At 40.6% G+C, this 13570-nt stretch overlaps 2 protein-coding genes across 16 annotated transcripts in view; one reads left to right on the forward strand and one right to left on the reverse strand.

Annotated features, from left to right (window-relative positions):
• Camta (Calmodulin-binding transcription activator) overlaps nucleotides 1–9338 on the forward strand; it is a 51726-nt gene extending 42388 nt beyond the window's left edge. For 3 of the 7 annotated variants that reach the window (XM_032435827.2, XM_032435824.2, XM_032435826.2), the window contains 15 exons: nucleotides 768–839; nucleotides 919–1063; nucleotides 1123–1178; nucleotides 1687–1929; nucleotides 1994–3091; nucleotides 3172–4224; nucleotides 4297–4889; nucleotides 4961–5074; nucleotides 5130–5245; nucleotides 5354–5470; nucleotides 6888–6955; nucleotides 7019–7788; nucleotides 7862–7936; nucleotides 8357–8473; nucleotides 8543–9338. In XM_032435827.2, coding sequence (XP_032291718.1) covers nucleotides 768–839; nucleotides 919–1063; nucleotides 1123–1178; nucleotides 1687–1929; nucleotides 1994–3091; nucleotides 3172–4224; nucleotides 4297–4889; nucleotides 4961–5074; nucleotides 5130–5245; nucleotides 5354–5470; nucleotides 6888–6955; nucleotides 7019–7788; nucleotides 7862–7936; nucleotides 8357–8473; nucleotides 8543–8576 — 4671 coding nt within the window. In that variant the 3' untranslated portion in view covers nucleotides 8577–9338. Of the gene's footprint in view, nucleotides 1–767; nucleotides 840–918; nucleotides 1064–1122; nucleotides 1179–1686; nucleotides 1930–1993; nucleotides 3092–3171; nucleotides 4225–4296; nucleotides 4890–4960; nucleotides 5075–5129; nucleotides 5246–5353; nucleotides 5471–6852; nucleotides 6956–7018; nucleotides 7789–7861; nucleotides 7937–8033; nucleotides 8062–8356; nucleotides 8474–8542 lie in introns of those variants that run through there. The other 4 variants (XM_032435825.2, XM_032435828.2, XM_015168422.3 and 1 more) reach the window with 3 other exon arrangements.
• LOC6636503 (uncharacterized) overlaps nucleotides 1–13570 on the reverse strand; it is a 115942-nt gene that overhangs the window by 25487 nt on the left and 76885 nt on the right. The gene's annotated exons all lie outside the window — the stretch shown is intronic.

Genomic DNA, 13570 nt, shown 5'->3' on the forward strand with positions numbered 1-13570 from the left:
GTATTTATAATGTCTAACTGAAGTGTGTGTAAATGCCGCTCAGCCCTTCATATTCCAGGGCGTATGTATGTAGAAAAACAGTTGGCAATTTCACGCCAAAAATTCTTTTCTTTTCCCTTATTTTATTTTTTTTTTTTTTTGTTTTAATTTTTATTTTAATACCGCTTGCAGTTTGCGTTTCTTTTACGAGCAAAAGACAAGTAGCTGCCGCGAGATTTATGCACTTGGCAAACACACAGCAGGGGTTTTCCTGTCCGTCCGTCTGTCTGTCAGTCTGTTTGTCTCTCTCCTTACACGATAACTAATATTTATAAACGCTGAACACTTCAATGTTGGTAGGAAGAAAAAAAAGAGGAGTCAGCGGCATATCGCCCAAAGACGGCGGCCAACAAATTTATCAGCGCCAACAGTAAAAGAAATGCGCAGCAAAAAAAAAAAAAAAGAAAGTGTACTAAAATAAGAAGAAGCAGCAGCCGAACTGGAAGATGGTCTTGTGTAAGTCACAAAGGGTTTGATTTTTGGCAGTTGCCTTGTTTTTTTTACCTCCCCGACTTAAGTATTTTTTTTTCTTGGTGCCCCCTAGCGTGGGCGTTTGGTAATTTAATTTGAGCTGCGTCTTTTTTATGTCTTCCAATTAAATCAATTCGCTGCGTGTAACTGCCAGAGCTATACATCTATATATTTAGCTATATATTCCTATATATTAACATTTTTTATGCCCTTGTTTTTGTTTTCTTTGCTAAACGTATTTCCCAATTGCTCCACAGTGCATCTATGGTTGTTATGTACACTCGGCCATATTGCCCACATTTCATCGCAGATGTTACTGGCTATTGCAGGTAGGTGCCTCACGCTGGGAGGGGGAGGTGGGGGTGTATATTTTTGACAGACTTGTTCTATTGCCCTAACCACAAACAGAATCCGGACATTGTATTGGTGCATTATCTGAATGTACCGTATCCGGATGATAATAAAATGGCCGTCATAGCGCCGAGCATCACGCTCTGGGGCGACAAGAAGGAGTGGACCAAAGAGGAGCTGGTTAGCCAGCTGAAGCCTATGCGTGAGTATAACACTTGGTAGTAGTTGCTGCCTGTATAAAAGCATGTCTATTATACGCAGTGTCCACAGTTAATTCGGATGAGGACTCTGATTCGGGCAATGATATAGAAATATCGGTGAGTATAACAGTTTGTATGAACATTGTTACAACACCTCTCAAAGCAGTAAGAATAAAATCACCTATATATATAACATTTAGAAAAACAGTAAACATCTAACAGTGGGTATGAGGGCGAGTGTAACAGTCAAGAGCACATTTATAATAACAGCTTATACAGGCTTAAGTATCACCATAAGTGGAAAGAAATAACATTTAAAATAAAACCTAATATAACAGTTAACAGACAGCTAGTCAGTCAGTATAACAGATATGACAGCTTCTCATGTGTCGAATTCTAGCTAGCATACCAGCTAAATAATTTACTCATATGTCAATTGCTTTCCAGTATAACAGTTTATCGACAATAGAAGTTAGAGAGTAAGTTAGACAGTATAACAATAACACAGCAATGAAATAGTTATAACAGATATAAAATTGGCTCAAGCTGAGAAGTTTCTAATATAACAGTTACACTAGCTAGCTAAGTAGTATAACAGTTACTCATATGCTGATTGCTCCCACAGACGGCCGAAACAGTGGAGTCAATTGTGTGCCAGCTGATGGAGAAGCAGCGCCTCTCGCGGCAGGCAGCGCTCGTCAAGCAGCTCGACTGCGGCTGCGGCGATGCTGCCTGTGCGGATGGAAAGACCTGCACGCATCCCGTTATGCGACGCACGGGCGGTATCCTGAAATCCGTGTCGGAGAAGCGGCCCAATGACGCCTACAGCACAGCCAATGGCACGCCCAATGTCGTGGTGGCCAGCAAGGTGAGAGGAGATAGGAGATGGTAGCAGGAGGCAGAGGTCGGCGAATTAACGCATCTATTTGCAGCTATATTCACGCTGGTCGGAGCGGCATAGGCAGCGTGAGGCGACGCTGCATTTGGACAATCCGCACGCGCAGTATCACAATGCGACGCAGCAGTTGCCGCAGGAGTCGGCGATCAAGTTTCAAATCATTCCCCAGCAACAACAGCAGCAACAGACCAATCACAGTGAGGCAAGCTATCAGCAGCAATATCGTGCTGCCAATCAGATGCTGGCCTCAAGAAGCAATCTGTTAATACAGCAACAGCAGCAGCAACAACAACAACAGCAGCAACAGCAGCAGCAACAACAACAGCAGCAGCAGCAACAACAACAACAATATCAACAGCAGCAGCATCACTTGAACTTGCAGCGCTTTGTTGCCAGTCACAATCAGGGCAATCAGAGTCATAATCAACACAATAACAACAGCAACAACAGCAGCAGCAACAACAGCTCAGCACATTTAAATCATCGCCTGCAAATTGCCAATACAACAATTACGGCAACAACAAGAGAGGCAGCCACAGCAGCAGCAGCAGCAACAGTCGCTGCCTCAAATGTCATGGATACGGAACTAATTGAAAACCAAAGTCAGCAGCAGCAGCAGCAGTTGACCGCAAATAGCAACAAAATCAGCCACAACACAAATAACAGCAGCAATAAGCAATTAACAGCAACAACAACAACAACAACAGCAGCAGCTCACACAAACAACGAATTAAATGTGAACAACAACAGCAATAATTTTACATACAATCAGCAGCAGCAAGCGACTGCTGCCAGCAACACACAGCAGCAGCAGCAGCAGCAACATTATTATAAATTGCAACAGACAGCCACCCCCAACAGCAGCAACAGCGTTGGCAGCAACAGCAGCCAACCCCCAGTTGAGGCCATGTGCATGTCACCTGAGCATCAGAGCAGCGGCAGCAGCAATCAGCTCACAGCAACGTCTTCCGCTGGCAACACTCCTTCCACGTCCAGCTCCAGTTCCTTACAGTCGATTATCGATGGCAATCAGCAGCAACAAATTACAACGACAACAGCAACAACAACACCAACAACAGCAGCAGCAGCAGCAACTTGTGATAATTTAATGAGCGCCAATGCGCACGCTGAGGTAAGTTTTGGGGTTTTGGGGGCTTAGACCGCAAATCAACTGCATTTATGCTATTTATGTTGATTAAATTTAAATGACAGCTGGAGTTGGGCAGCAGCAGCGAGCAGCATCAGCAGCAGCAGGGCGGCAACAATAACTACAGCAGCAACAATCAGGCCACGGATGCCCACATACTCAATGGTTGTGCCAATTACAATGCTTCCAGCGACAACAGCAGCCAAATAAGCGCCAGCGACGAAAGCAGCAATCCAAATAATAACAACAACAATCACAACAATCACAACAACCACAGCAGCAACAGTCGCAGCCGCAGCAGCAGCCACAGCAACGAGGATGAGCCGCAGCAGGCGGAATCGATGAGTTTCTTCAATGAGACGCTGGATCTGTCGCACGAGGACATACAGCGCACACTGATCGCCAATATGCCCTACAGCAGCAATAGCAACAATGTGACGGCAACAGCAACAGTAACAGCGACAGCAGCAACAGCTGGTGGCAGCACTAGCAACAGCAACAATCACGAAACGCAACAGCAACAACAACAAGAGGCGCACAGCTCACGCGAGGATGAGGATACGGCGGATGTGTTCGCCCATCTGGATGCTTTCGATATGCTGGTGGAGTTCCCCGAACTGGATTTGGATGACAAGCAGGCGCTTAACAACACGGCGCTCGAGCAGGTGCATAGTCAGGCTGGCGGCGTCAGTTCGTATCCTGGCATTGCCACGCCCACGCAGGCGACGCAGCGCAAGCTGCTTAACATTTGCGACTTCAGTCCGGAATGGTCGTACACGGAGGGCGGGGTCAAGGTGCTTGTCGCCGGACCCTGGACGAGCGATGGCGGCTGTTATACGGTCTTGTTCGATGCACAGCCCGTGCCCACGGTTCTGGTGCAGGAGGGCGTTCTCCGCTGCTATTGCCCCGCCCACGAGGCGGGTCTGGTCACACTGCAGGTGGCCTGCGGCGGTTATTTGGTCTCCAATGCGGCCATGTTCGAGTACAAGCTATCGCTGCTCGCGGATGCACCCTTCGATGCGAGCAGCTCCAACGATTGCCTGTACAAGTTCACGCTCCTGAATCGTCTCTCCACCATCGACGAGAAGCTGCAGCTCAAGCTGGAGAACGAGCTAACGGTAAGCCAAGGAACATCTTCTCCTCTCATAAGATGACATCTCTATTATATCTCCCCGCCTCCCTCCCTGCAGATCGATCAGACTTCCCTCTTTCTGGAGCCAAACTTCGAGGAGAAGCTGGTGCTCTATTGCCACCGGCTGACGAAGCACGCCTGGAGCGCGCCCAGCACCGCGGCCAACTGGAGCGTGGGTCTGCGCGGCATGACGCTGTTGCATCTGGCCGCCGCCTTGGGCTATGCCAAGCTGGTGGGCGCCATGCTCAACTGGCGCGCCGAGAATCCACATATCATATTGGAGACGGAGCTGGATGCGCTCAGCCAGGATGTGCATGGCTTCACGCCCCTGGCCTGGGCCTGTGTCCGTGGCCATTTGGAGTGCACACTGCTGCTCTACAAATGGAATCACAATGCTCTGAAGATTAAGACGCAGGCGCACCACACGCCCCTCGACCTGGCCAGCCTCAAGGGGCACAAACAGCTGATACAGCAAATATGCCGTCTGGAGAAGGAGCGCTGCCGCAAGCCGCAGCTGCGCGGCGGTCTGGCCAATCTCTCCATGAATCTGGCCGTCGAGGCAACCACGGAGGAGTCCAGCTATAGTGTCTACGAGCTGGAACTGCAGCGCCGACACGATGGCGTCTTTCTGCGACCCGTTGCGCTGCACAGGTTAGTCCATTTGCCGGTTTTTAATTTGAATTTTGTATTCAGCTTAGTGCTTAATTCCCATCAATTCACAGCAATCAAAGTCCGCCAAATAACAGCAGTCGCTACTCGAAGCGTTCTTCCATTGACAGCGGCATCAACATGGACATGCGCAGCAAACCCGGCAAGCCGCTCGCCAGGCTGCATGGGTGAGTTTTTCTAACTATACTCTATATTTTCATCTTAAATTTTGTTTATTTTTAGAAACTTTGAGCCGCACGATAACTATGCGCTGGGCGCGGACTCGCCGCTGGACTCGCTGAGCGGCAACAATTGCTCCGGTTTGTTGTCGCCGCTGCGTAAAATGGATTTCGCGCTGTGTAAGTGTTGGCCATGAGCTAATCCATGTCAATTAGTCAATTTTACTGTGTGCGACTATACTATATATATGCTTAAAAACGAAACTCTCGCTAAATTCTAAACACCAGGCGAGGTATCCACGGGCGAGTCGAGCCCCATTAACGAGAAAAGCATTGATTGCGATGAGAATTCGACGAGCGTGACCGACACAACCCTAAACAATGGGCTCAACGATGCTGTCGTAGGTCAGTGAGACCGCTAAAAGAACACCCTAATCAAAACTAGATTATACAGAAACTATGCTAACCACTTAACGTAATCACGTAATATCGTAACGTATCGTAACGTAACGGGTTGTTGCGGGGCGGGGGCGGCCATCAAATCTAATGTGCATTTTGTGTATAGTTCGCTCGCTCGCTCTGTCTCTCTCTCTCTCTCTATCTCTCTCTCTCTTTCTTGCTGTCTTTCTCTCAATGTTGTTGTTGATTGCTGTTGCTAATTGTTGTTGTTGCATATATATATATACACATACACACACACACACACACACATTGGCGTGGCCGTAATATCTAAATTAATCTATGTAAATGTTCATTTCTATTGATGTAAATTGCTAATGCCATGCAATATGCATATGAGTGTATTCATATTCATATGAATGCGTTTATGAGTGCCACATTCCCGCAAACATACATACACACATACATGCATATATGTGTATCTATATATTGTACTCGTATTAAACGTTCAGCATATGTATTTGTGTGATTAGAACTAACCTTAAATGTGCGTTAATATCGATGTATACACTAACATTAACACACACACGCACACACACACACACACACACATATATATACACACACGCAGCCTAACCACAAAAACAAAGAACTGTAAATATATTCAAAATGTACTCATTCTGTAAATAAGTATTCAAGTGTGTGTGTGTGTGTGTGTGTGGGTACTCGAAACTAACACGCACATATACACAAACACAAACGAGGGCAGTTTAAAGAAGTTACGAAATGCTTACAAAAAAAAAATATGCAAATAAATATAAGGAGAAAAAAATCGAAAGATTAAATAGCTTTGTAGACGTGGCTTAAAAATTCCTGCAATTCTATTTCCGACAGATTATCTGAAGAGATATAAAAAGCGCACTTGCCAAGTTTTAGTTAGAATACCTTGAAAATAAGATGTTAATTTTTATTCTATCATTCCTATTCTATTCCTATTGATATTTCTATTCCTATCGGTACGAACCAATATGTTACCTGCCTATTACAGATAAACGATCGTAGCCAAACATTCACGAAGATACTTAGCTTCAAAAAAGATAGTCTAGTTTGCATAGAAACAGACGGACATAGCAGTAAAGTTTCAGCTGCTGATATTGATCGAGAATATATATGCTTTATGTGGTTGTTAATATTTGCCTAAATATATTCGGTCCAGATATTTATTGGTTTATAAATTGGCTTAGCCGCACTTTGATATCTTTTGGAGCTGCCCTCGCAACACATATCCGAAGTGCTTGTCGATGTATATTAAACAACTACTAAAACACAGCAGCATATACTGTAGACTCGTTCTTTGATCTGTAATGCTTTGTTGGCCAAATCCCTAGGTTAGCTCATTTCATTTTGCGTGGCCTACTTTCAGGGGATTCGGATGCAAAGGTTCTGACGCTGGCGGAACACATTATCGCCGCCATGCCGGAGCGCATTAAGGTGAGTTACCCTATGAATAATTAAAATATTTTGGCTGATAATATTTGGTGCTTCTCTTGTCAGAACGAGGCGGATGAGATGATGGTGCTGGGCAGTCCACTGACGGAGCCGCTCACCTCCGAGTCCTCGGCGCTGACAGATAGCTTCATGGACCCGCTGCTCGACTCGCTGCCCAACACGCATTTCGACAGCGACTTCAGTTTCGATTTTCAGGATCACAGCTATCGCTATCACGACGTGAGTACGCCCTGCTCCAGCCTGAGTCCGGCCAGTTCGGGGCCATTGCAATCGCCGGCCAGCTACTCCATACTGGGCACCGATCCCTCGGTCAGCTCACCAAGTCCGCCGCCTTCCACCAAACAGCTGACTGAGTTCCTGCACGCCTCGAGCATATCCCAGTATCCATTCGAGGCTGATTTCTCCAAGCTAACGCTGACGGACACCGAACAGCGGGAACTTTACGAGGCGGCCAAGTGCATACAAAAGGCGTATCGCTCGTACAAGGGCCGCCAGAAGCTGGAGGAGCAGAACAAGGAGCGCACGGCCGCCATCGTTATACAGAACTATTATCGTCGTTATAAGCAATATGCCTACTACAGGCAGATGACCAACGCGGCGCTGGTAATTCAGCACGGGTATCGCTCGTATCGGCGGAACAAGCGCTTCAAGAAGTCGCAGCTGGGAGGCACGGGCAGCGAACACGGCAGCGTGAGCAGCAACTCGCAATGCCTGTCCAGCTTCTATGATCACTACAAACAGGATCAGCAACAGCAGCACGAGCTCGGCTCACAGCCTAGCACGCCCAAGGAGACGAGTCCGTCGGGTCCATTGAAGTGAGTGTGACCGGAGATTAACATTTATTCTGGATAGATATATTAATATCCCTTTCTCTCCCTCAACAATCAGACGTACTTATTCCCAGTCTACACAAAACCAGGCTGCCAGAAAAATACAACAGTTCATGAGACAATCACGCATCAAGTAAGCATTAGAGCCCAATATTTGACTATTCTCTTAAGTTTAAATAGTTCCAAGTCATGTTGAGATCTAAAAATTGTACACACATTTTGCACGCTAGCATTTGGGATGGCAACTTGACGACTTTGGTAAGATGACAATGGAAGGGTAGCAAAAAGTTATTGATTATTTACTTCAGGCAATCGATAAAATATATATAAAAATCCGATCGACCGATTATGGCCAAAAGTCGATTGCTTAAACTGATTAAATTCACATATAATCGATCGGATATTGGAAGGGAAACAAATTTAATTGATATCGATTACTTCTCTTCCACTTACATTCTCCTGCCAGCCAATTTTATTTTAGTTCTATTTTATAGTTTAAGTAAAAACTTATCCTAAATCAAATACTAATCTCTGTGCCTCCTTATCGATATAGACTACAGAGAGAGCGAGCCGAAAAAGAGAAGCTGGTGCACCAACGCAGGGCGGAATACCTTCAAAACTTGCAGTATCAAGGGCAGCAGGAAATGTCAGTATGCCATAGTGAAAATAGGTGAGTTTCAGATAAATCTCTATACTTATAATTAAAGTAAATAAATATATATATTCTATTCCTGCACAGCAACAATGTGCAGCACATGCAACCCAATCAATGAGCGCAGCTTCCAACTAAGTGAATTTTAAGCTTGGAAGAGAGAAACGATCGATAAGCGATATATAAAACTATGTTCAATAAGAATTTATTAATAGCTTTAACAACTGAGTGAAACTTTCTACTTTCATAATTGTTTATTAAGACACGCAGCACCTCTTGTAGTGGAACTTTCGTTTCTTACTTTATATGATATATCTATATCTATATATATATATATATCTATATAAATTGTAGTAGCAATATCTGCACTTTTATTCATTTGCATAACGAATTTTAATACATGTACGGTACTTTAATATATATATATATATGATTGTACTAAACGATTAATTTTGAAACTTTGTAAACGTAGCATATGTTAGGTTTTGAATTTTATATGTATACATATACATATATATAAAGAAAATTCTTCACAAGAGAGAGCTCTACTTTTCCATTTGTCAACTCAAAAGAACTTATTAACGAAGCCTTCGAAAACTTTTTAACTCCAAGTGTAGCAAAGAAAATTAAGTCTATGATAAATACTTAAACCTAAACCAATATAAACATAAATATATCCTATATAATAGTAGATACATTTGTATATATATATAATTAGCTCTAATTGAAAACTTTAAAACTAGTCTATTTTATTGTATTTTGAATTCAGCTCTGCGTACTAAGCTTGTTTCTAAAACAGCGTGTAAAATCTAAAGCATTAATTTTCGATTTTAATACATATATATACATACATATATATATGTATATATATAGTTATATAGTATTATATTAACTGTGCTTTTACTTTAAAGCTCAGCTCAAAAGTCCAATGTTGTTGTTGATTTCTAAAATCGAAGAGCTAGCCAGCAGCAGCGAAAACAAAATATCATGTTGAAAACATTGCTAGTTGATCTTTTTCTTTGTTTTCTTTGATAATTTTCCAACTTTATGTATGCTCTATAAGCAAAAACTAAGAACTCGATGCTAATTTGTTTAACGCAAGTACTTAAAGCCAAGTCTGGAACTTTGTGTGACTTTGTAGTCTAGCAATCAAATAAAACAATATGCATGCAAAACTAAAGAAGAAACTTTAATAACAATCGATAAATCGATATATTTAACTAATGTTCAACCTTTCAAACGGTCCCCAACAAAATATATATAAATGAAAAATATAATAGTTCAGATTAGGCGACAGCTAAACGATAACGAAAATTTTCGATTTTCAAACTAAATGTAACAATACAAGAATTTTTGTAAATTATTTTTGTCCGTCCACATTGTTAGCTTTCATAAAACAAATAAATATATATATATACTATACATAGTTATACAATCAGATGAACTGCAACTGGCATAGAAATTGTATATAGATACGTTTCTGAGAAAGATACTTTGTTCAAATACGAATCCTTCGCATACAAGTACATACAATTTATATAGACATACCTCTCCAGCACGCCTCAGACATAGGAAATTGGAATAAATCTTGTCATTATACATAAGAATTGAGATACACACACACACACACACACACACTAAATTTCTTGCTAGCGTTGGGCAAGTGCAAAGTAACTCATTGCATTTGGGCTGTGAGTTAATCTATATACTATACTAGAAGATATTTCCCGGCGTTGCTCGTATAAATTTTGAACAATCCCTAGGCGCAGTTTGTTGAGGGCTCAACCGGTGAAGCCACATTTAGATCGATTATAAATTGTTAACTAACTATTTAACTAGATGTCGAAAATTATTTGCACACCTACTCTTAACTCTTCAATTGCATTTCTTTGAATGTATATATATATATATATATATATATATATATATATATATATATATATATATATATATATATATATATATATATATATATATATATATATATATATATATATATATATATATATATAACTACTTATGTACTTAAACGAAAAACTAATCTGAATTGAAGACTAAAAAGATTTTCTCTACTTAATGACTTATAAAGAATTGCAATCAATTTTAGAGCTAAACGTAAAAGAAGAAATAAAGCTTTGTAAAGCTCCTTTGTTACATGTTATGTCGTGGATATGCAAAAGCATGTGCAATATTTGCACATATACATATATATATATACTTAAAGCTATTAATAATACTACTACTAAACACACACACACACACACACACACACACTCTACACTATACAGTCTTTGGCAAGCACACAACAAGTGGGCGGGGCTAACTAGTCACCAATACCTAAGTGTGTTTAAAAGCTCTAGTTAAAATGGAAACCAGAAAAAGCGCCACAAGGCAAAGAAAAACTTAAAGTACCTTAAGCCAATTGGCACTAAAACTAAAATCTAATAAACAATTTAATTTTAATTATAAACGAAAATAGATAAAACAAACAACAAAAAAAAAACACCATATACTATCGTAAAATACATAGAAATGTTTGTAAGTATATGCTAAACATATATATATTCGAACTAAAACTTTAATGAAATATATTATAGTCATATTAATGCCCTAATTCTAGTTTCCTAGTATCCATACACATTTTCCAACACTGTTTTATGATATATGTATGACTATAAACTCTTAACTCTAAACTAAATACACACAACACCAATTGTTGATATTCAATAAATTTTATACTTGCAATTTATTCTAGCTTAAACAAATTGCTATTCACATATCTGTTGAATTAATTGGAGAACTTCCCCAGTTTTATAGTTAGACTATGTCCTAAGAACTTTCAAAGTGCTATGAAAACGTGTTGTAACTTCTAAAAGTCCCAGTTCTAAGATGAAGATAAAAACAAAAAAAAAAAAAAAAAAAAAAAAAAAAAACTATGAACTATTTAATTGAAAACACCAACTAAATTACGTTGCTTAATTGTATTAAATTTCGCACCAGACTTTGTAGAATCAAATGCAAATTTATCGAAAATTTAACAAGAGGCAGAAACTGTTAACTCAACTTTTATGTCACACACACATACACACACAAACATATGTATATATATATGTATATATATATATTTATATATACATATAACATTTTTTAATTAATATATATACCTAACTACCTTATTATGGAATATTCAACATGAACTATATATTTATATATATATATGCACATGTTTGTGTGTGTATATATACATGCATATATAACTAAATTTAAAATTATACAAGGATAATTAAACGTGAATTAAAAGGAACGTAATATATATATATTTATATATAAACGCTATATGCATATGTACTATATGCTAATATATTGTAAAACGACTTTCCAGTTTATGTAAAATTGTAATTAAATTCAATAAAGTTTAATTCAACACTTTAGTTGAACTGAATTGCTTTGTTGATGAATTTATTGTTCGAGATCTCGAAATTAATCGATTTATCGATTTAAAGGCGAACGGACCAAGTTATGGATAACATAAAACAAACTTTGATCTGCTAGAAAAATAGTTTAACCTAGGTTAAAGTATCAAGTATCTAGCTCGTATAATTCCCGACATCTACCAAGGAGGGAAGTTTCGATAGATGTCGTTATAGGACAAGCAGTTTTATGTCTAGAGACTTGTCGCAGATATATTTAAATAAAACCAATATACCCTTTTCATGCACATTAAAGGGCATAATAAATAAAATAAAATATCAAACTCTTAACAAACTTATCAAGGCCATGTGTTTTCTATGGCATCCTGTCACACCTACCATTAAGAGCTGACCCCAGATATACCCTTTATAGCCTTTTACTTGGCTGAGAACTTAATAAACCAATTAGTGAACAATTTGTCTGGCGCCAGCGCTTAAGCTGTGACCTTTTGCCCGGACCTAGGCTCACTTCTATTTTGGCCCTATCTCTGGGAGAAAGTCAGCGTCTAAACACATGCAACATGCAACATGCGGCGATAAGAGCGAGATTTTACCTGACCCCGCACAGCTCGCTGCAGCTGCTAGTGTTTCCCTTTTACCTTTCCCTTCAATTAGCACTCGAGCACGGCTGTTGCATGAGTTTTGTATCTGTCGGATGCGCTGGCCAGCCTGCGCGTTGTTGCCTAATTACGTAGACAATGCCAAATGCCAAAGGCATTTGCGAGGCCTTGTTAATAAATCCGCGAGCCGTAATTGGATGCTGTTGTTATTATCGATGGAACTCACGCCCAAAGCCTTCCTGTCTGCTTTGCCAGCTCAGTTTACACCTGTTTGTGGGCAATCGCAGTTTAGCCCAATTTTCCAATGCAAACAGCATATCAAATGTTCTCTCTGTCCCTCTGGCGTTCGCACTCTCTTGCTCTCTATGACAAATGCGATTTGTTGCAGTCATTCCGCACTAGAGGTGAGCGCGTGAGTCCTTGAGCGTGACACGAACATTGACTATCAAATAATGTTACTAAAGGCGGATCTCTAAGTCTAACAACTGTGGAATCTTGAAGACTCTGCCTTTAAAATTATGAAACTCTAGAAGTACGCGATAAATCGAATCCCCTCTGGTGGATACCCTAGTATTATCTAGTATTATTGTTATACTACCATTCCCTGTAAATAGTTTAGTTCTTTCGCTAAGTAAATAAGAAATTTGTATACCAACATTTATATATATATATATATATATATATCATTTCCCTCTTTATCGGAATCTTTTTCGTATTTTTCCATCAAGCACATTTCTGACGTTAGTTACGTCACGTTACGTAACGCTAATTCGTGTTACGTCACGCGAGCCGCTCTACTGCTAAAATTATGTGATTTGTTAGCGTTACGTGGCCAATCTGGCCAATGGGCCTTCATTGTGCCACAGATTGGAGCGCTCTAGTGGCTGTTCCCTGACAACGGAAGCGCCGCGGGGAAATGTGAAACCAAGCGTTGCTCTTGCCTTTCCCGTTCTCGTCCCCCTTCCCTTTCCTCTTCTGAGTTCCCGCTACAAACAAAAATCAAAAACAACAACAACGGCAACAATAATACCAAGAACAATAATAATACTATATAAATAAAGTAAAGAGATTTTATTACGCCCACA

The sequence above is a fragment of the Drosophila virilis genome, chromosome 5 (genome assembly GCF_030788295.1).
Source record: "Drosophila virilis strain 15010-1051.87 chromosome 5, Dvir_AGI_RSII-ME, whole genome shotgun sequence".
NCBI lineage: Eukaryota > Metazoa > Arthropoda > Insecta > Diptera > Drosophilidae > Drosophila > Drosophila virilis.